This window comes from Spinacia oleracea, chromosome 5 (genome assembly GCF_020520425.1).
Source record: "Spinacia oleracea cultivar Varoflay chromosome 5, BTI_SOV_V1, whole genome shotgun sequence".
Classification (NCBI taxonomy): Eukaryota; Viridiplantae; Streptophyta; class Magnoliopsida; order Caryophyllales; family Amaranthaceae; genus Spinacia; species Spinacia oleracea.
Window position 1 is genome coordinate 3820099 of NC_079491.1, and position 21694 is coordinate 3841792.

The 21694-nt window shown below is 34.7% G+C and overlaps 4 protein-coding genes across 4 annotated transcripts; 3 read left to right on the forward strand and 1 right to left on the reverse strand.

Moving 5' to 3' along the window:
• The first annotated feature begins 2447 nt into the window (after positions 1–2447).
• LOC110783290 (homocysteine S-methyltransferase 2) lies at positions 2448–8290 on the forward strand. The gene is made up of 7 exons (XM_021987610.2): positions 2448–2718; positions 3750–3806; positions 3914–4152; positions 4465–4594; positions 4881–5084; positions 5303–5374; positions 7865–8290. The coding sequence occupies exons 1-7, from the start codon at positions 2557–2559 to the stop codon at positions 8018–8020; spliced, it is 1020 nt and encodes a 339-aa protein (XP_021843302.1). The 5' UTR covers positions 2448–2556; the 3' UTR covers positions 8021–8290.
• Positions 8291–8443: 153 nt separating this feature from the next.
• LOC110783282 (uncharacterized) lies at positions 8444–11815 on the reverse strand. Its single transcript, XM_021987598.2, has 5 exons — positions 11512–11815; positions 11312–11361; positions 10489–10615; positions 9823–9930; positions 8444–9189 (listed from the first exon to the last, which is right to left on the reverse strand). The coding sequence occupies exons 1-5, from the start codon at positions 11624–11626 to the stop codon at positions 8564–8566; spliced, it is 1026 nt and encodes a 341-aa protein (XP_021843290.2). The 5' UTR covers positions 11627–11815; the 3' UTR covers positions 8444–8563.
• A 2380-nt stretch (positions 11816–14195) lies between these two features.
• Positions 14196–18679, forward strand: LOC110783265 (uncharacterized). Its single transcript, XM_021987577.2, has 5 exons — positions 14196–14595; positions 15645–15980; positions 16895–17101; positions 17997–18122; positions 18232–18679. Exons 1-5 carry the CDS (start codon positions 14344–14346, stop codon positions 18382–18384), a joined length of 1074 nt encoding a protein of 357 aa, XP_021843269.1. The 5' UTR covers positions 14196–14343; the 3' UTR covers positions 18385–18679.
• Positions 18680–18998: 319 nt separating this feature from the next.
• On the forward strand, positions 18999–20375 carry LOC110783273 (protein LIM1). The gene is made up of 2 exons (XM_021987585.2): positions 18999–19382; positions 19903–20375. Exons 1-2 carry the CDS (start codon positions 19067–19069, stop codon positions 19920–19922), a joined length of 336 nt encoding a protein of 111 aa, XP_021843277.1. The 5' UTR covers positions 18999–19066; the 3' UTR covers positions 19923–20375.
• Positions 20376–21694: the final 1319 nt, after the last annotated feature.

A 21694-nucleotide genomic window follows, 5' to 3' on the forward strand; every position in this document is an offset into this window, starting at 1 on the left:
TGAGGAAAATTGTTTATTTGTAGTTGCAAAACTCTCGACACTTTCTATCCATAAACAACTAAAAAGTAAAAACACACCAATGTACAAGTGTTCACACCGACATTCTTAACACACCAATGTACAAGTATTCACAACAACATTCTAAAAACAATCCAAGAGCACCAAATATACACAAATTCTTATTTAGAAGTGGTGTACAATAAATATTGTAAAAAAAATTAATGTTAACTTAAAATACTTAAAAGTTACCTGTATATATGTAAAAGTTATTAATTGTTTAGATAATTTTTTTTTTCATTTTAATAAAAAATATTTCTTCAAAATCACTAATACTGTATAAAAACCAATGATGTCTTGGCCTAATGGTTAAGACTGAGGGCATGTGTACAATAGGTCTCAGGTTCGAATACCCCCGTCCCCATTTGTAATTTATATTGCCCTTGTGGCTCATTTGCAAAAAAAAAAAAAAAAAAAAAAAAAAAAAAAAAACTAATACAGTATAAAATTAGTTATTTAACCGTTTAAAATGTTTATCTATCATCCTTTTTTGTTATAATATAAAAGTTAATCAAAACATAGTAAAAGTTACAAAAAATTATGTAAAAGTTATCTTGGTGTATAATAAAATTTATTGTACATCTTATTCGCACAAGATCTTTTGCCAAATATATACCGGTGGATTTCTAAACCTCCTTCTAGAAAAACGTCTCGACCAATGTGTTCGTTAATCTCAAAATGGGAAGGTCTTCTATAATGCTGGTAAGACCTTTGATATCGTAACATTAAAATATACTTTGTATATAACTATTCTAAATAAATTAGAAAATATAACCAATAGATTAAAAAATTATAACTATTTTATTGTAGAGCAGAAACATAAGTATTCAATCATAATGTGTAACAATTTGATTAGAATGTTTAACTACTCTGTATGTGGCCAAAAAAACCGGTCTTAGGTTCTACTCTCTTCCCTTATCCTTATTGCTTAGAGCATCTCTAATGGTAAGCTAATTTGACAATTAACTTGTTATGCCATATAAGATTTCAAGTTATTTTATTGTCTATCTAATTTGTGTTCCAAATGACTAGCAACTAGTTTGTTATTTAAATTGGTCTCACTTGTCAATTAATTATTTGACAACTTTTGAGAGCTGGTTGTAACAAGCTAATTTTCTTGGCCAAGCTAATTTATTATCTTCACTCTAATAGTCTAGCTACAACCATTGAAGATGCTCTTATTAGTTTTAGAAAATTCAAACCAGAAAAAGCAAAAAACAATCATAATAAAATAAGATCAGGTCAAATACAAAAATTAAACAAGCCTTTATATCATGGGCAAAGCTACGTGTGGGCCTAGGTAGGCCATGGCCCCCCCTAAGATTACAGAATACTCCGTACTCCGTATATAATAAAAGTTGCACTTATGAATTACTTCTTCTCCCTTAGCTGAGTTGATATGAATTACTAGCTGCCAAAATGCAGGTTGCATGTTCGATTTTAGTGACTTGCATTTCTTGGTTAGTTATTTTCTATTTTTTACTTTTTATTTTTTATTTGTAATACTTGATAAATCTATCATTCTTTGTTTACGAAATCCATTATGAACTTATATTCGTTTCTCAAACTTCTTTTATTGTTTTCAATACAGTTTATTGTTTTAGTGCTTTAGATTTCTCATAAAGTATTATTCAATGGAAATAGAGAATAAGTTATGTTTTAATACTTAATTTTAGGGAATTAGATAAGTACTCCCGTAAAAAAAATTTGGCCCCCCTTGTACAAAAGATCTGGCTTCGCCCCTGCTTTATATATACTGCAATCGCTAAAGCGAATGTTAAACATGTAAACAACCTAAAGCTCGACGTTGAGCTGAATTCTATAAAAATGAAATGTCGCCTAAGGAGAGAAAACGGGCAATAGAGTCAGACACTTAACTACATCCGCAGAGCCAATTTTTTGTGTTAAAAAATCACAAATTCTTATTTACAATGGGTGTACAATAAATATTGTACGCTGGAGTAAAAGTTAACTCAAAATGCTTAAAAGTTAAGCACATATAAGTAAAAGTTATCTATTTTCCAGTGATAAATTTTTTTCATTTTAGTAAAACTTATTTCTTCAAAATAACTAATAATGTATAAAATTAATTATTTAACCCTTTAAAATATTTATCTATCAAATTTTTTTTACTAATATAAAAGTTAATCAAAACTAGGTTAAAGTTACAAAAAAAAGATTAAAGTTATCTTGGTGTACAATAAATTTATTGTACACCTTATGCGCACAAGACCTTTTGTTAAAAAATAGGGCGAATCTCAGAGCCAATTTATTTATTTTTAAAATTTCTTCAAAAAGAAAATATACTTCTATATTTATTTTTAAAAAAGAATCGATTCAAATAAAGATAAAATAAATAAAATGGTGGGGAAAAGAGTCTAGTCACACACATTCCAGATGTAAATCTAAAGTGACACTTCTCCTTCAACTTAATTAAAGAAGCTACGCAACGTTAAAAGGTGCACTGAACTACGACAAACGAAAGAAATTTGATCAAACATGTCGCCGTCGTTGTTATTGTCTCAGTATCTGGAGAATTCCGGCGGAATCGCCATCGTAGACGGCGGACTTGCGACGGAGCTAGAGCGTCACGGCGCCGATCTCAATGATCCTCTCTGGAGCGCTAAATGCCTCCTCACCTCCCCTCACCTTGTTCGCCAGGTTTTTCTCTTTCCTAATTTGTTTCAATTTTTTGTTGACTTTAATTAATTTGCAAAGTAGAAGAAGGTGATTGTTTGTGGATTGTGGTTGGACTTTAATCAATTTTGCAAAGCACTATGTTGAACTTTTGTGGATTTTATGTTATTTAATTTAGATGGATTTGTACTGTTATTGGTTTTATAGTGTTTGACTTGTGAAGCAGCTACCAGATGAAGACATTTTTGGATTATTTAATTTAGGGTTTTTAAGATCACAAAAACTAAGTTATTTCTTTAACTAGAAGAGGGTTTCAAAATATAATGTTACTCTAAATCAAGTGTATATTACTAAATTAGGTGTTTGCTTAAATTAGTTGTACTTAATTTGCATATTATGTAGTGGATTTGGATAATAAAGTATTGGTTTTCTGTCACTTGATCGCTCCATTACCTAATCTAAGGACCCAACAACGATCAGATTAAGCAACTCCAATCGTGGGGGAAGGGACTTGGTTGTAAATATTAAAAATGTTAAGCCTAGTAGCTAGACTATTGTTGCACATTTTTTAAAATTAGCTTTGTAGAGCTAGTTAGCTTGAAAATTTTAGCAGACACAAACTTTGCTTAAAAATGTTAAAAAAAAATATAAAAATAACAATTCACAAGTAGCCAACCGTTGGAGCAACAAGTAGCTAGGAATTGGTAGCTTGAAAAGCTGATGTGGCACTACAAGCTATAAGATAAATTAGGCCACCATTAGAGTTGCTCTAAGTGTAAACTACGAGTATTATGTTATATACGGAGTATATATTGACATTAATGGTAAAGTTCCGAACAAAATTCCTTTAAAAGAAAATAAGAAATCATTTTGAGATAGAGGAGTAGTAACACTATTTTATGACTTGAAATAGCTATACTAGGCCCCTTTTGTGATTTGAATTACCATTTCTGGTGCATTTTCATTCACGAAAAAGGCTTGCCATTCCCTTTCATATACATATGGCCACATAACCTTCTTAATTGCATATAACGAAGCTATTCATGATGCTGCAGGTTCACCTTGATTACCTTGAAGCTGGTGCTGATATTATAATATCTGCATCATATCAGGTAGCTCCTTCAATGTTGTTATCACTAATACGTAACTATGTACTTCTTCTTTACGGTATTGCAACATTTAGATATTTATAAATTTTCCTGTCAATGTACCTTGATAGGCCACTATCCAGGGTTTTCGTGCCAAAGGATTATCACAAGAAGAAAGTGAAGCGTTACTTAGGAAAAGTGTTGATATTGCTTGTGAGGCACGTGATTTATACTACAAAAACTGTGGTAAAGCTTCTGCGGAGGGCCTGGAGGCTAGACATGATAGCAAGATCCTAAAATCTCGGCCCATCTTGGTTGCAGCATCAGTGGGAAGTTATGGTGCTTATTTGGCTGATGGTTCTGAGTATAGGTAACCCCAAAATCACTCTTTTGTGGTATTACTATTGTATTCTTCGCCTTGTTTTGAACCTCTGTTTCCTGTACATTCTAGAAGTACCAGTAAATGTGAGTTGTAACCACTTACCTGTCAAAATCGTTTACTGTGGTACCAAAAATTTTCACCTGTGTTCTGTTGCAGTTTTTACTTGTTAAACTGCCTTAATCATTCATTGGTTACAATGTACATCGTCTTTATATGAATGTTAAACTGTCTAAATCATTTTTTACATAAATTTAGATGATGTTAAAATAATGTGCCTCTTCCTATGGATGTTTTTCACAGTGGGAACTATGGTGATACAGTGACTCTGGATTACTTAAAAGATTTTCATCGGAGAAGAGTTCAGGTTTTGGCTGAATCAGGTGCCGACCTAATTGCGTTTGAAACAATTCCAAATAAAGTTGAAGCACAGGTATGTTGGTGCTCTAAAATTTTATCTGCCAAAAATGTTAGGTTACAAATGCTGGTCACGAGGTTTTTGAATTTTGTTGAATGCCTCTGTTTCACTTCAATTTATCTGCTTAAAATTTTTGGTGTATGAAATTTTATTGTTCTGGATGCCAATTAACGCAAAGATTTACTAAGCTATAGTACTGTTGCTTTTTTAGAGCTTCTTAAAATCATGTCATAGAGGCTTACATTAGTTGTATATTCAACCTGAAATAACCTTTATCCTGTCTGTCATGTTCTATGCCCAGGCATATGCTGAACTCCTTAATGAGGAAAACATAAAAATTCCCGCATGGTTTACTTTTAGCTCAAAGGATGGTGAGAATGTGGTCAGCGGTGATTCTTTGCTCGAGTGTGCATCAATTGCCGAGGCCAGCAAGAAGGTTGTTGCAGTTGGGATCAACTGTACCCCTCCTAGATTTATTGAAGGACTGATTTTGTTAATTAAAAAGGTATAGTTTGGTTTTCTTCTGATCTGTTCCTACATTTGAAAGAGATTTAGGTATCTTTCTTTATTTACAAAACTCTATTGGTTCCAAATAGTACAAAATGAATTTTCTCAATAAATTAAAACCTGATATTGTCTCTGTATTTTGCTATATTGCTTTATGTATATCAAGCAGCAATCTCGCACTGAAATTCTAATACCTTGGACGGATAATTATTTCAGGTGGCGACCAAGCCAATTATTATATATCCAAACAGTGGTGAAACCTATGATCCCATTGTAAAGAATTGGGTGGTGAGTTTTCTCCTCTTCGACTTTTTAACCAAATGTTATTGTTATTGTTTTTGCTATACGGTTTTTATTTATGGGAATTTACCATTGGATACATTTTCATACTAGATGGAAAATTTTGCAGCAAGTGTTGCCCTTACCAAAAAGTATACATATAAAGTAGGAAGAAGAGAAAGAAAAGTAACAGGAGTTATTTCCTCGTATCGTATTAGTTAATGATTCCTTTTGTTGCCAACTTGCCATACTATATCTTTTGATGAACATCTCTTGGTGATTGGACCATGATTTAGTATATATTTTATGCATATGTTGTTTGATAGCATACCATGATGGCACCATGTTAGAAAGCAGAGGATATTCTTTCGGGATTCTAAGCAGCTTCCCGTATTAGGCCAATTCCTGTTTTCTTCATGTATGAGATAGCTTACACCACAACCAGAGAACTTATTTTGCCACGTGTTGTCCCTATGGGGCACTATGACACTATCAGTTGGAATTAGAGGGAATTCTAACAAACCTTAATTTGAATGTTCAATATTTTCTCTTTACATAACCCATTGGTCATGCGGTTCATGCCAATCCATTGCTAACATCACTAGTAAAACTTGTTGCCTGTTTAGACAGTGGATGATACTCGGGACCCTGAATTACTTCACTAATACTCCATTTCCAAGGCTATTATTCATTTCTGTTAGACCTAGATCCTAGCCAGAAATGGTGCACAAACTGATGGAACCCCATCAAGTTGTCCAATAGTTGATGGAACCTACGACTTTTTTTCCGGAGGCAGGCCTAAAACATTTTTACCAATGGTTTTCAAGTCATGTCCAAGTTGGCCATTTAAATATTAGACTCCATATGGCCCTAGTGAGTGAGTTTTTGATGTCTTCTGTGGCTGCTTCCATCTATGTCTCCCTACTGCACCCACAAAGGCTATAAGCTTATAAGTCACACCCTATGTTACTTGGAAACGAATATCCATATTGGACAGTGGTAGGTGTCCAAGTGTCCGACAAGGGTATTTTGTGAAAAAATTGCATGATTTTGGTCTAAAATGAAGTGTCCAAGTGTCACACACATGTCCGAGTGTCGAGGATCCGACACGGGTATTTGAGGTCAAATGAAGAGTCGAGGTAAAAGAGGTCACACCATTGAGAACATTTTAAGGGGTAGAATTGACGGGAGATCTTCTGGCATCACCTGGTATACAGTATGACACTGTATCCATACCTTACTGCTCGTGAATTGGGAAGATCCTTCAGTACGTTCTTGGAAAATTTATTTGGTACAAGGAATTGTGTTGTTACTGAATGGGCCACTTAATCTGTAAAGGGACTAGATTCTAGGTTTATTACCTCTTTCGCATGCTCTAAGTTATGTTCAGAATACCCATTCTGTCTATTATATTAATCAGAGTGAAAACACCAGTTTTTTTTAATAGTTTCCTAGGGCTGCCAACTTGTCACGTGCCAACACCAGCTATTTGGATCATCTATGATGTGAACCTGGAATGATCCACAGCACACCTTTTTTTTTGAAATCTAGAATTCATATTTGTTAGGCCTTTCTCAAACCTGGTAAGAAACTTGATGGACTTTGAGCCTCTTTCAGTTACTTTCTAAATTTTCTAAACTGCAAGATGTTATCAGAAAAAATGCAAGGAAGTTTCTCAGGCTGCGCGTTTGAGTTCTAAGCTATTGATGATTGATAATATTTGGTTCATCAGTGTATCTCATTTTGAAGACTATAAGTTCTGCCTTTGTGATTGGTAGCATGTAATCATATATGTATATTAGTAAGCACTCTCAGTTCGAATTATTACATTTCCACCATTTCTGAACTTGTCAGCACTAGGGAGTGATCATAGGAGTGCAAAAGCTCAAATCTGGCTTAAAAAATATCAGTCCGTAATTTTTACTCTGATTTGGTGGTTCAGCTAGAACGGAAATTGTCTATATTTACTACTGGTATGGGTGGAAATTGTCTATATTAACTATTATAGGGGTGGAAATTACTGACTTCACTGGCCTTTTCCTAATATTAACTGCAGAGCATCCCTTCTTTTGGATGCAAATTAAAGAATCGTGAAACTGATTTGAGTAGAAATAAGGTTGTTCTCTTCATATTAAAATGATTTGTAAGCCTCTATGGAATTTGTGCCTGTTTAGGAAGCTGTTTCATCTGTAGCGTAGTTTTGATATTTTTCTTTGTGTACTACTCCGTATGATTTTGTAATTATCTTCTGTAGTATTTTGGTACAATTGGTTCTATCTGTCTTAATGTTAACAACCTGAACTTATGCATGTTGCCTGGTTTTTAAATTATTAAATGTCTCAGATTTAGTAGAAACAGCATGATCTTGTGATTTATGTTAAGGCATTAAGATTGCTCATTTTCTGTCACTAATGGGTAGCTGAGTTTGACTGTTAACTGCTTATTTTGTTATTTCTACAGAAATTTCATTCTTCTGACACAGAAATTTCATTCCTGCAGCAAAATACAGGTGTTCAAGATGAAGATTTTGTTTCTTATGTGAAAAATTGGCAGAAGGCAGGCGCTTCTCTATTTGGCGGTTGTTGTAGAACTACTCCAAAGACGATAAATGGCATTTACAGGACTCTCTCAGAGCATTCAGTGTCACTGCGTTAACAAGTAACTGACACTTTTGTGTTGTAAATGACTAATTCGGAAATATGACCCGGGCATGTGTACTATTGCCTTCATTGACCGAATTTCTTGACCGGATTTGTTTACTGAAGAGACCTTCTCGTTTTCTGTATATAAAGGATTTGGATATCTGCACAAAGTCAAGCTTTGCATACAAAAAAGTCACCGTTTCCTTTACTTTTTGTCTCAAATTTCTGTACCGAAAACTCTCTCCTCTCAATAAGTTACACCCCCTTGTCCCTTGATAGTTAATCCGTAGTTCAGAGTATTTACAAGAATAAATTGTTCAGTTGTGCATCATGTATGGCACAAAATATCTGCAAACTAAAATTTTGTAGTTCTCTTTTTCTCCAACATCATTACAACCACAAACTGGATAAAGAATGCGAAAATTTGCACAAAAAAGGCAGTGAAAATCACCCATTTATTCATCATTTACGAAATCACAGTCTTTGAACATACTACTCTGTAATATACTTCATAATATTTAGCAACTGCAAAATCAAAACCAACATAAAATACAATCTACACAGTTGAGAACTCAAACAACATACTATGCTGATACTTTTTACCAGGCTCAACAACAACAGAAGGGAAATTCGGTTGATTAATCGCATTCGGGAATCCTTGAGTTTCAAGACAAAGACCACCATGTTTATCATAAACAGCTCCACCTTTCCCAGTAACTCCATTCACATAATTACCAGTATAAAACTGCACACCAGGTGCATTAGTCCAAACATCAAGAACCCTTTTACTTTTAGGTTCTCTAACTTTAGCAGCATGTTTCAAACCCATCTTTTCATTGCCAGAATCAAGAACATAATTATGGTCATAACCCAAACCAATTACCTTATCAATATCTTGACCAATCCTCTTTTCTGAAGTAAAATCGAATGGTGTGTTTTTTACTGTGGTAATTTCTCCTGTTGGGATTGTGTTCTTGTCAACTGGGGTGTAGTGATTTGCCCAGATTTGAATGTGGTGGTTTAGTACAGAGCCTGAATTGTGTCCTGATAGATTCCAGTATGTGTGTTGAGCGAGATTGACTGGTGTTGCCTTGTTTAAAGCAATAGCTTCCATGTCTAGTTTCATGGTTGTTTTTGAGGTGAGAGTGTATGTTGCAGTTACAGAAAGATCACCAGGATAGCCTGTTGATTTCATAAAGAATATTTGTTAGTGCCTTGTTTGGAGAAGGAAGAGTTTGAACATTCACTAGAATTCTGTTAGAACATATGTCAATATATACTGATTGATTATAATTGATTTTTTTTTTTAATAGGTAAGAAGAAGGGACCCTAACTGAACCAGCACCTAGCACAGGTTAACCAGCCCAGCTCCGCAGATCATCGCTTGAGCCACTCCCAAGCATTTCGCAGTTGATGGGGCTCGAACTTGTGACCTCCAGGTCACAAGGTGAGTTCCCCACCAACTCCACCAACTTATGTTGGTTGATTGTAATTGATTGTAAATGTTGTAAACGTAATATTATTCTCCCTGTATTATGTATATAATGTATATATATTGACTTTGTCTAATGCTACAACATTTACAATCAACCAGTACCTATCACATGTTAGTCAGCCTAGTTACGCAGGTTTTCGATTGAGTCACTCTCAAACATTTCGCAGTTGATGAAGTTCGACCCTGTGACCTCTAAGTCGCAAGGTGAGTTCCCCACCAACACCACTAACTTGTGTTGGCGAATTCTAAAAACACCCACTAAAGATGCAGTAGAAAGCACAAAAAGGGGAAATGACGATAGAGAAGAAGAGAAAGCATACCTTCCTCGCCATCTCGGCTGTGATACTTGAAAGTAATTGACGGAGAAGTATCATTTTTCTTGTATTCAACTACATCCCATATCTTCTTATCAAATCCATTTTTGCCACCTAAATGCAAAAGATCGATTATTACAAGAAAACATATCGCTTTTTTTAGTAGGAGTTCAATTCGGATGTGATAATACAACTATTGTGCCAGACTGCCAGGAACGCTGTAGGATACGGCAATCAGAACAGATAACAGGAACATAATTTAGTAATTCTGAACTATACCACAGAGAACTAGAATCCAAACGAACCATGGTGCAGAACAAAGAACATAGCATAGCAGTGTGTTAACTGTAACTTCAATTTGTTAGTTCTTCAAATTGTAATTGGCCAATACTTATTTTTCCTGAACGTATCTTATTTGAATTTACTTAAACTTATTTTTCCTGAAACAAGTGAAAATAAGGTGAACATAACATAGCCTAAATCTTAACCTATGTTGAGGTTAACATGCATGAATATAAACGAACAAAAGCATCATAAAGTATCATGGCATGATTCTCATCAGTTAACAGTAGCAATGTAGCAGATATATGCTTACATCAACAGAAAACGGTATACATGAAAATGTGAGATAACACAAGTTTTGAGAATCCCAGAAGTTAAAGTTATTCATACCATGGAGACTATTTGGGGGGTTGTTCACAGGCAAAGAGTATTCCACTCCATTTAGTGTAAACTTCCCTTCCTTGATTCGATTTGCAACACGACCTACAATGCAGCCATAGTACGATCCAGCTCCTTGCTGAAGCACAAATATTAGTATAAGAGTCAAGCACAAAAACTTTGATGATCTTACATCATTACTCGTTCTCGTTTTAGGATCAGGAAAAAAAACAAAATGAAGGGGTTGATCAAGTACAATTTATAACTGAGATAAGTTTAAGTTCAGATTTGGACTAGACAAACACTTTGAAGATCTTACATCATTACTCGTTCTCGTTTTAAGATCGGAAAAAACAAAATTAAGAGTTGATCAAGTACAATTTATAAGTTTATAACTAAAATAAGTTTTGATAAGTTCAGATTTGGACTAGTCAACCAAACAACTCCGGAGTTATCTACTTCCTAGGAAGCATTGTATTATCATGTCAATTAACACATACTCTAAGATTCTACATATAATTATGTCTAGTAAACATCCAAATTAATCGAAATTCATACTATCTTATTACTATAAATTGGTTGAACAATAAAAGCTTCCCTCTTTGTAATTTCTCACAGCTCGATTAAATCCACCATGTTCCCACAAATTCATGAATTTCACCACATAATTAAATCCAGTTTAATCAAAAATTCCAATAGATCAATCTACAATTTGCCAAATTATCGACATTATCTAAATTTGTACTTAAACAATCGATTTTCAAAATAAAAATGCTAAAAAAACAATTAATTAATTAATTAAATGTAGAATCATGTGAAGCAAGAAATAGATTACCAAGTAAGGATCAACAGAGTCAAATCCCAATACAACGTCAGCAAATTTACCTTCAAAAAAATTAAACAAAACCCATTAACAATCACGAATACAAAAACATAACCCATAAAACAAATTCAGAAAATAATTAAAAAAAAAACTAACTGAAAATATTATTAAAAAACAAAATTGAATTTGATGATCAATTTAAAACGATGTACCATCTTTGTCAGGTACTGATAATGAAGTGATTGTGCAGCCGTAGTTTGAAATTTTGACATGCATTGAACCATTGTCGAGATCAAAGATCTCAGCTTTTTTTGGTTGATCTGCCATTGGAGAAAGAAACAGAGGAATTCGAGAAGAAGGAAAAACGTTACTGGTTTTTTATTTTTATTTTTCCTTTGAGTTGAAAGTATTTTAAGGTTGTTTTCAGGTTTTATATATACTGAGAAATAATGTTGATAAATCTGGATAGAAATAGGAAGACAATATGACATAAAGGATAACTCCAGTTAAACTAGGTTTGTCAGGAATTTCATTGTTTTGTAATCTCTATATAGAATTGTCTTATTGATTGATGATAAAGATCGACTCATTTGCTGACTCGGTCTTATATTTTATTTACACTATATTAAAATTTTAAATTAACTTTATCCATTAAAATTGATTTTGATTGATTATCTCCTTTAAAAATAAAAATAAAAATAAAAATAAAAGCATTGTGATCTACAAAATTAATTCATTCATTCATACTCCTTGTGTATTTATGTAAGGGATATACTTGTCTTTGTCGGTCGTATTTATTTAAGAGATACATTTGTCATTTTTAGTAACGTATCAACTCCACCATCTAATTAAATCATATATCTACACCCCATCTCCACCCCGGCCACTCCCTAAAATGACATGGTCCCTACTTGTTTTTCTTATTAAAATATCTATTCAACCCCACTTGTTTTTTTTATTAAAATATCTAATCAACACCACTTGTTTTATTACTTTATTTCATTCAATTCTTTTTCTTAATACGCGTGTCCGGCCAAGTGTATATCTTAAATAAATACGAAGAGAATAACGTTTTGGATGGGAAAATGAATTCATTCATAAAGAGTATTAAGACATCTACAAAAGAAATATAGATCTACAAATATGTAACAAGTTGAATAAAGTAAAAGTTTTTCCAAAAAAATTATAGTCATTGAATAGATTTTCCACCGTATAACGTCTCCCGAGGAACATGCAACCTTTTCACCAGTGGCGGTGACCGGTTTTAAAAAATAATCCTCCGTATTATGGTTAAGTATATGTAAAAGCGTTAGATGACAAGAGGCGTTGCAGTGGTTTTGGCTTTAATAACCAAACCAAATGTCAGGTTTTGGCTATTGCCTTCAACCAAAATCCTCAATTCCCTAGAACCCTAACTCTCCTTTCCTCTTGGTCACTCAGTCGTCGGCACGGCGTCAAGGTGGTCGGCGACAACTCAACAAGGCTCTTCTCTAAATCTCTTTTCTCCCCTTTAAAGGTATAAACTCTACCTAATAATTCTCTTGCTTAATTTGTAACTACTTTTTGCAAATATATTTAATTGAAATATTGAACTAAATTTGTTTGAAGAATAGATGAATTCGTGAATGAATGTTCAATAATGTTACTCTAATTTAGTGATGATGTAATAGATCGCTTTCAAAATATGAAAACTCGTCGAGTTTAATTGTAATTGTTTTAATGTTATCGTAATAGAATATGTGCCCCACGAATTATACAGAGTACAAAATTACAACGCTTTTAGTTTTGCCACCATTCATATACCAACTATGACCCAATTTTACTAATTTTATTAAAAACAAATGTTATCAAGTAAAATGTCGATTAATTAATTTAAATATACATACTTTTATGTGCCATTGTCATCTTTCAAACACTCCATTTATTTTCACTTTTACATTTCTAAAATAAAGATATTAATTATCTCTAGTTAAATTTTAATTAAAAACCATTTCTATTCATAACCTCCCTTCATCACCTTCAACTTCTCATCAATATTTTCTTTTTACTCTTTCAGATTATTTTTGAAGGAAAGATAGAGCGGACATTTTATTATTTATTACGCTTTTAGATAAGTGTTGAATGGCTTGGTTTTTGTATACTAAATCCATAAGAACATAATTGTAAAAAACACGATAACTTATACGTCGCACGAAGTGGGTTTAAAACTAGTTTCATTTAAAAACATGGTACATAAACATAAACCACATCGGCGGATCGACCTGATCAACATGAGCCCGACCCAAAATTTGACGAGCTTGGGCAGATTTTTCCCGACCCAGCCCGTAATTTCAAAAATTTAACGGGCTATAGGCAACGTAAAACTACACTTTAGTTATAAACTCAACCCGGCCCGAATGGCCCAAAATCCCGTCATTTTAGGACCGAAATAGCGGGTTTGACCCTACAACCCAACCCAAATATTAGCCCGACCCGACACATGGATTGTTTTTTTTTTTTATGTCTCGGCCCGTCCCAAATCCGGTCCGGCCCTTCTTTGATCCGGTCTAAAACCACATATTTCCGCAGATCGAGCTCTTTAGGCCCTATTTGGTTCATTATTAGTAAAGGAAAGGAAGAGAAAAGAAAGGAAGGGAAAAGAAAGGAAAAGAAGGGAAGGGAAAGAGATTTTATTTTCCCGTGTTTGGTTTAAGGGAAAGAAATGAAGGGAAGAGAAAGGAAATATGAATGACAGCTTTTTAATTTTCTCTTTCCTTCCGAATTCCTCCGATTTTGGGAGGAAAAGAAAGTGAAAATTTTATAAAGGAACTTTCCTTCCAATTCCCTTCCTTTCCTTCCACTTCCCATATAATTATTTGTACCAAATACAGAAAACATTATTTTACCTTTCCTTTCTTTTCTTTTCCTTCCGATTCCTCCCAACCAAATAAAGCCTTAGGGTCGAAACAGAGAAAGCAAGTTGAGTGACAACTGACAAGGAAAAAGGTATTCCCCATTCCCCCAATACCAGTAGCGTTTAGGAAGAAGAAAATTGCAGAGAAGAAATGGAGAAGTTTCCGGTAATAGATCTGGAGCCGTACTTGGAATTGGAGAGAAGCGGGAATGGGAATTCCGATGAAATGAAGAGGTTGTGTATGGAGGTTAGCCGGACATTGAAGGAGACGGGAGCTTTACTGGTAAAAGATCCCAGATGTTCTGCGCAAGACAACGACCGTTTCCTTGATATGATGGAGAATTATTTTCAGCAACCTCCCGATTTTAAGCGCCTTCAAGAACGCCCTCTTTTGCATTATCAGGTTTTGCAATTGAATTTCCTTTCAATTTTTGACCCCTCTTGTCATTCAATTCATATTTTTTGATTAAATTTGCCTTTGAATTTGATTCCTCTTGTCATATTTTTTGATTTGCCTTTGAATTTGATTCCTCTTGTCACCGAATCCCTTTGAATTGATCGTTTCATCAATTCCCTTGTCATTGGAATGCTCATGTATGTTTAATTATATTCATACAATTATCAGGTTTTTCTTTCTTACCACCTATTTTTTCGACAATTGAATTTCCTCTCAATTGAACCCCTCTTGTTATTGAATTCATATTTTTTTTTTATTTGCCTTTGAATTTGATCAAAACAAGTGACATCTGGAGCCACATTCTTTGGCTGTATCGTGGGATTTTGAAAGATATCTGTTGTTCCTGTAAATTTTGTTCGTGATATATGTTAACTTTAAATATAACTATATGGAGTGACTTTCGAGTTTTCTGAAGTGAATCCAGGAGTTTGGCATTGTTGCTTGTGATTTGAGGGCTCAGTTATGGAGTTTATTTTATGCTGCTTACTTTTTGTTAGCTTTCTGTTTTTTGGTCCAGATTTTGATTAGTTTTTACCTTAACCAATTTAAATTTCTTAATTGTTAAATACCTCTTCATCACTCTCATCTTGTGCATCCCTGATTCTTCTCAAATGTTGATCCACAACTTCATCATCACTACTTAGAGGTGCAATGGAGATTGAAGGTAGATTAGCACCTTCTCCGACATTCACGATTTTCAAGCCCTTATGACTGCAAATAACCAGATTAAGAGTGTAGATTAAAATAAGTTGTTACTTTCAGTCGAAACCAAAATGTGGAAGTTTGTTAAAACCTGATGAAATCAAACAAGTTCTGGGTATGCTTACTTTTTGTTAAATTTCTCAGTAGGCCGTAAATAGAAAGTGTGACAATTAAATTGGGACGGAGGGAGTAACCCATTGGTCATGCAGCTCATACCAATCTATTGCGAACACCACTTGTGCATATTCATCCTTGTCATTGGAATGCCCATGTATGTTTAATTGTATTGATAGGTTGGAGTTACTCCAGAAGGAGTTGAAGTCCCCCGGAGTTTGGTGGATGCAGAAATGCAAGAAAAGCTAAAAGCTATGCCGTCCGAGTATCAGCCTTCGACTCCAACAGGGCCTGATCCTAAGTGGAGATATATGTGGAGGATCGGTCCTCGCCCATCTAATACCAGCTTTAAGGAATTGAATGCTGAGCCTGTTATTCCGCAGGGATTCCCAGAATGGAAAGATACCATGGATTCATGGGGTCTCAAAATGATATCAGCTGTTAATGTTGTGGCTGAGATGGCGGCTATTGGATTTGGCTTGCCTAAGGATGCTTTCACTTCTCTCATGAACCAGGTAAATCTTTTTTGCTGAAAATATTAATATCCCCTTGTGTAGGCCTTATTTGGTTGGAAAAGAATAGAAAGGAAAGGAAAAATAACTTTTCCTATGTTTGGTTCCAAAAATTATATGGAAAGTGAAAGGAAGGGAAGGGGAGTGGAAGGAACACCTCCTTTACAAAAGTTTCACTTTCCTTTCCTCCCAAAATTGGAGGAATTTGGAAGGAGAGAGAAAACTAAGGGCCTATTTGGTTCATTATTAGTAAAGGAAAGGTTCGCCCGCTGTTTAGCCTCTTTTATTCTCTCATCGGAAATTGCCTTCCAAATCTCTTCAAAAATGTTTGTTCCAGAACCTTCCTTCTGCAACTTCCATATTACTATGTCTAACACGATGCTCAACTAATCTAGAAAGATTGGTAATAGATTTACATCAAACTCCCAAGATGTCATTCAAAAATCTACATATGTAAATAAGATCCCCAAACAAGAAAGATTTGTGGAAGAAAGTAGACCAGGATAGTCTTTTCGCATGGATAAACTACAACATTGATAGTATGTGACTATTTTTTTTTTTGAGATAATATGTGACTATTGTTTGCAATTTTGCATAGGCGAGAGTAAAATGTACATGAGAGGTATTTGTTTTTAGTTTTTTTAATTTTGTTTTTCATTCCCTTGTCTTTCTTTCCTTTACTAATGTTTTACCAAACGTGGGATTTCTATCATTTCCTTTCATCTAACCAAACATGGGAATTGGAAAATTATAGTTTATTTCCTTTCTTTTCTCTTCCCTTCCCTTCCTTTCTCTTCCTTTCCCTTCCCTTCCTTCACTAATATTGAACCAAACGAAGCCGTAGTATTTATAGTACTGCATTCAAAGTATGGATACTCGACTACTATGATTCTTATTGGAATTTTCCTGGTTCTCAGGGGCCTCATCTTCTTGCTCCAACTGGGAGTGACCTTCATCATTATGGGAAGGAGGGGACTGTCTTTGCAGGGTATCACTACGACCTTAACTTCTTAACTATCCATGGGAGGAGTAGGTTTCCAGGACTGAACATTTGGCTCAGAAATGGGGAAAAGGTGGAAGTTAAAGTTCCCATTGGATGTCTTCTTATTCAGACCGGAAAACAGGTAAGCCAAATACAATACAACATAGCATTGAAATTATTCATTGTTTTGGAGTGGATGGTTTCGTCTTAACAAATGCTATTAAGAGAATGATATGACAACTGTAAGCCAGCTCAATCCTACAAATGTGGACTGATATGAAAACTTCCAGGCATTATTTGTAAAAGCTACCTATTGTGTATTGTCATGGTTGACGGAACTGCTATCTTTATAGTGTGTAGCAGTAACAGGTCATTCATTCTTCCTTTGCCTGGAAATTTTGTACTTTGAGATTTTACAGCAAGACTATACTCCGTACTTTCCCATCTAATTGTCGTATGATTAACAACATTCAAATTTCCATTGTAAAAGATACCCTACTGTTACACAACCATTGCTAATCTGAATGTTTTACTATATTTCTGGTGTCCCGGGCCAAGATGCAAGGAACCCATGGTTTGCTTCCGCATTATGCTATTAGATGTGTCCAGTTTTGGCCAGCACTCTTTCCATCTACTATACATACACCTTACATCCCACGTGCAACTAAATGATTGAAACATTGAATGTACCAAATAGATCATCTTTTTACTAGTAAAGTGAGAGTGATGAGTTTTACTTGACACAAGTGAATTGTAACAACAAACAAATCAAGTATTCCATTCATGTAAGGCTGTAAGCATAGAATGTTCCAACAGAAACAATATTAACTCCATTACTGCTTAATTAAGTGTTCATTAACAGCACTGCAATTTGAGTTTTAGATTTTTAGCCAGTTTTCTGAGTAGACTTCTATTGTGCTAATGGGTTAACTTTGTCTTCTTGATTGATGTCTTTTGTTCAGATGTCATGAGCATTTTAACTCATTTGCTCCTCTTAGCCGTACAATTGTTTCACTGTCACATGACTGAATTTGCAGATAGAATGGTTGACTGCTGGCGAATGCATTGCTGGCATGCATGAGGTTGTCGTGACTAAAAGGACTCTTGAAGCAATTAGATTAGCATCTGAACAAAGTCGCAGTCTATGGAGGGTATCTTCAACTGTGAGTAGACGGACTTATTACTCATGCAATTGTTTGATTTAAACTTTTTGGAGTTAAGAAGTTAACACATTTCTAACCAGATAATTCTTGTGCTCATATCGTGTCTCAGTTGTTTGCACACGTAGCGTCAGATGCTGTCCTGAAGCCGTTAGGCCATTTTTCCAACTCTGCTCTTGCAAGTACGTATCCTCTCATGTGTGCTGGGGAATTTGTTGAAAAAGAGCTTGCGGTGATTAATCTGAAAGGAAATTCTCCACCGTAGTAGTCCGAGCAGAACATGTTGATCCTATCTAAGTTACAAACAGGGAACATTATTTACGGGCATCTTGCTTAAATCATATTGTGCAATACAAGAGCGGGGGAAATCCGGAAAGCATCAATGAGGAGTTGTTATAAAGTGGTTGTTTCTACTAGGCTACTACCACTGAGAACTATGAATGTACCGATAATGGTAATATTTTCTGTTCATTGTTTGACGAAATCATTGCCGAAAAGCTGATTTCCCCTGATTTATGTTGGATTTGAGAAATCGATAATATTCATGCCATTTTTTTGGACTTTTGTTTCTCTGTCTTAGTTTCTTTTATTATGATTTTTGAGTAAAAGCTAATGTAGTATGAAACTTCTAGATGGCTTTACTCAACCCCTCCCCCTGTTTAACTTTATTGCGTTGGTCCGTTTGATGTGTGTGCATCACATATGAAGTGTGCAGTGTCACAGAATTTGGGTTTTCAAACTGTCTACTATAGGCAGGCATGATCTATGTGATAGCATTAGGAGTACAGTTGGCAGAACTCAGCACCAAAATGGTGATGTGAAGAAGTAGGATGGAGATGCACATTAGCATGAGTGAATGTTATTACCGATCTCTTTCCCCTTTATATATAATTTGATTCCTGAATATTGGTATGCATCCCGAAATTTTTCACTCTAGTTGTTGAATCATGAAGCTATACCTTTGCAAGGGAAAGGCTTTTGTTTCTTTGGTAGTCGTGTTGTTAATCATGACAGTGATGGTACGGAAGGGCGAAGGGCACACGTGTGGGAATACGTTCTTCTCGGCACTGGTGCAGCTAATACCATGCAGGACATCTGTTTCTCCGTTTAGCCCTGTCCCACCAAGCCAGACATGCTGCAACGCCATCAAAACTCTTGGACAGCCTTGTTTGTGTGTGCTTGTTAATGGCCCTCCTATATCTGGTGTTGATCGAAGCATGGCCTTGCAGCTTCCTGACAAGTGCGCCACCAATTTTGATCCATGTAACACTCTCCCTAACTTCACTTTTTTTTTTTTTTTTTTAAATTTATTGTTCAACAATTCAAGCAAATTCAATGATGCTGTTTTTATTGCTTTGGAAAAATTGAAATGAACAATCCCAACTTTCACCAGTCTTTTAGAAGTAATCCCAAGTTTGGATTATTTTAGAATAATCCCAACTTTAGGGGGGTACCTTCTCAAAGTAATTCGGACTATTAATTTTCTATATATTATAAACTTAAAACAGTTTGGTGTAGCCGTGTAGGCAAGAAAAGTGATAGTTTGGTTTATTTTGAGAAGATCCCCTCAAAAGTTAGAATAATCCAAAGTTGAGATTATTCATTATTTTGAGAAAAAGGTGAAAGTTGGGTTTATTCATGTCAAATTTACCTATTTCTTTCTATTTTTATTTATTTATGAGAATTCAATGATACCGTTGCATATATACTTGTTCTAAGCTATTTGCGCCTATTGTGAAACAAAGAGGTCTTTTTAATTTGTGTTATACATTATGTGGTGCAGGCGAATTAGCAAGGAAGTAATATTGTGCAGTGAAGATCCAGTAATAAACATGAGGTCGTTGCGTGAAGTAATAAGGGGTAGAATAGGAATTAGCTTCTTCGCCGTAGATGGCTTCTAATAATTAGCAGCTAATGTTCAAGTTCCGGAAAACATTAGGATGAATTACAATAAGTTGTATAAGTAGTGAAGTAGTACACAGTCATTTGCAAATGCAGAGCAAGCCAAATGTTACTCGGCTTTTAACATTTTAGGCATGTTGCTGGTCTTGTTTTGGTTTTGGATGTGGCTGTTCTGTTTTGTTCTGTTCTGAGCTGCCTGGTTGAAGTGAACGGCTTAAGCTTTGCTTCTTCTTTTTTTTTTTCTTTGGTTGAATCCTGAAATTTTGAAAGATATCTGTTGTCCCTGTAAATTTTGTTCGTGATATCTGTTCACTTTAAATAAAACTATATGGACTGACTTTCGAGTTTTCTGAAGTGAATGTAGGAGTTTGGCATTGTTGCTTGTGATTTGAGGGCTCAGTTATGGAGTTGGATTTTATGTTGCCTACTTTTTGTTAGCTTTCTGTTTTCTGGTCCCTTTTTTATGAGGGTATAGTAAGGGTTATTAGAGGTTACTCTACAAAAAATTTTGAGTGATGAAAAATCAAGTGATGATGTATGTAGAAGTATGTTAGTCATGTGATGTGCAATTATGTAATATTAGACAAGTGTAGAAAAATCTAGAAACTAGGATACACCAACTATAAATATGTTGTATGCATAAGTTGAGAGATGAGCCAATCAAGGGTTTTACCAAAGAGCTCAGTGAAAGACATAAGCTCTCGCAAATATTATCGTACAATTCTTATTAAGATAATCAATGATAAAAATACAATTTTGTTATATTATTTAGGTTCATCAAAACTTCCGCGTGCGTCCTCAAATTTCTATCAAGGGTTTGCTTTTATTGTGGTTGAACATTACCTTAAACTAAAAAAAACTTGCGAGAGACAACCTTTTTGTCTCAATTCAATCAATCTCAACACTCTTCATCTAAAATTTGATAAGTTTGGTTAATTGATTTTGTGTAATTGCAATGTAGGAAAGTTAAATAGAATTTTATCCCAATTGTTTGAATTGAATTGAATTTATGGATGAAAACAACATTGAATCAATTCCCTATTGTTTGAATTGAATCAAATTAGAATCCGAATCATGTTATATAGCACCTTTTACTCTTCAGCATCCTTCGCCCATGAACATCGAATTAAACCTAAACTAGTGAGTGCATGAAATTAAGGTTTTTACTCTACTAAAACATCAAGTATATTGTTAATTTGATTGGAAAATGGTGGTGAAATTAGGTGTTTATTCTTGTATGTCGAGGTTATATGTAAAATGCTAAACAATGTAATTTTGTGTTGCGGAGAGGCAATTAGCCTGAGATTACATCTACCATATGCATGAAGTTTATAAAGATAACGGCTTCGAAATAAGGAGATATCTAAGTATACCATTAATCAATTGTAATTTTTTTTTGTTAGGTTTTAATCAACTACTTTAATATGAGGGAATATGGAGGAAAATGGATGTAAATAAGAAAAAACGAAAACATGTGACCTGCACATGGGAAGTCAAGGCCGTAAGTTAGTGGTCAACGCAAGAAAACCCAAAATGTCGTTTGTCTCTTGCATGTTTTTTTTTAGTTTAAGATCATTTTTCGCAATTTGTTTTTTTTAAATGGGAAATATGGCAAATAAGCCCCAAGAGTTAACTCTCATGTGCAAATTAGCCCTCTTACTATTAATTGTAGC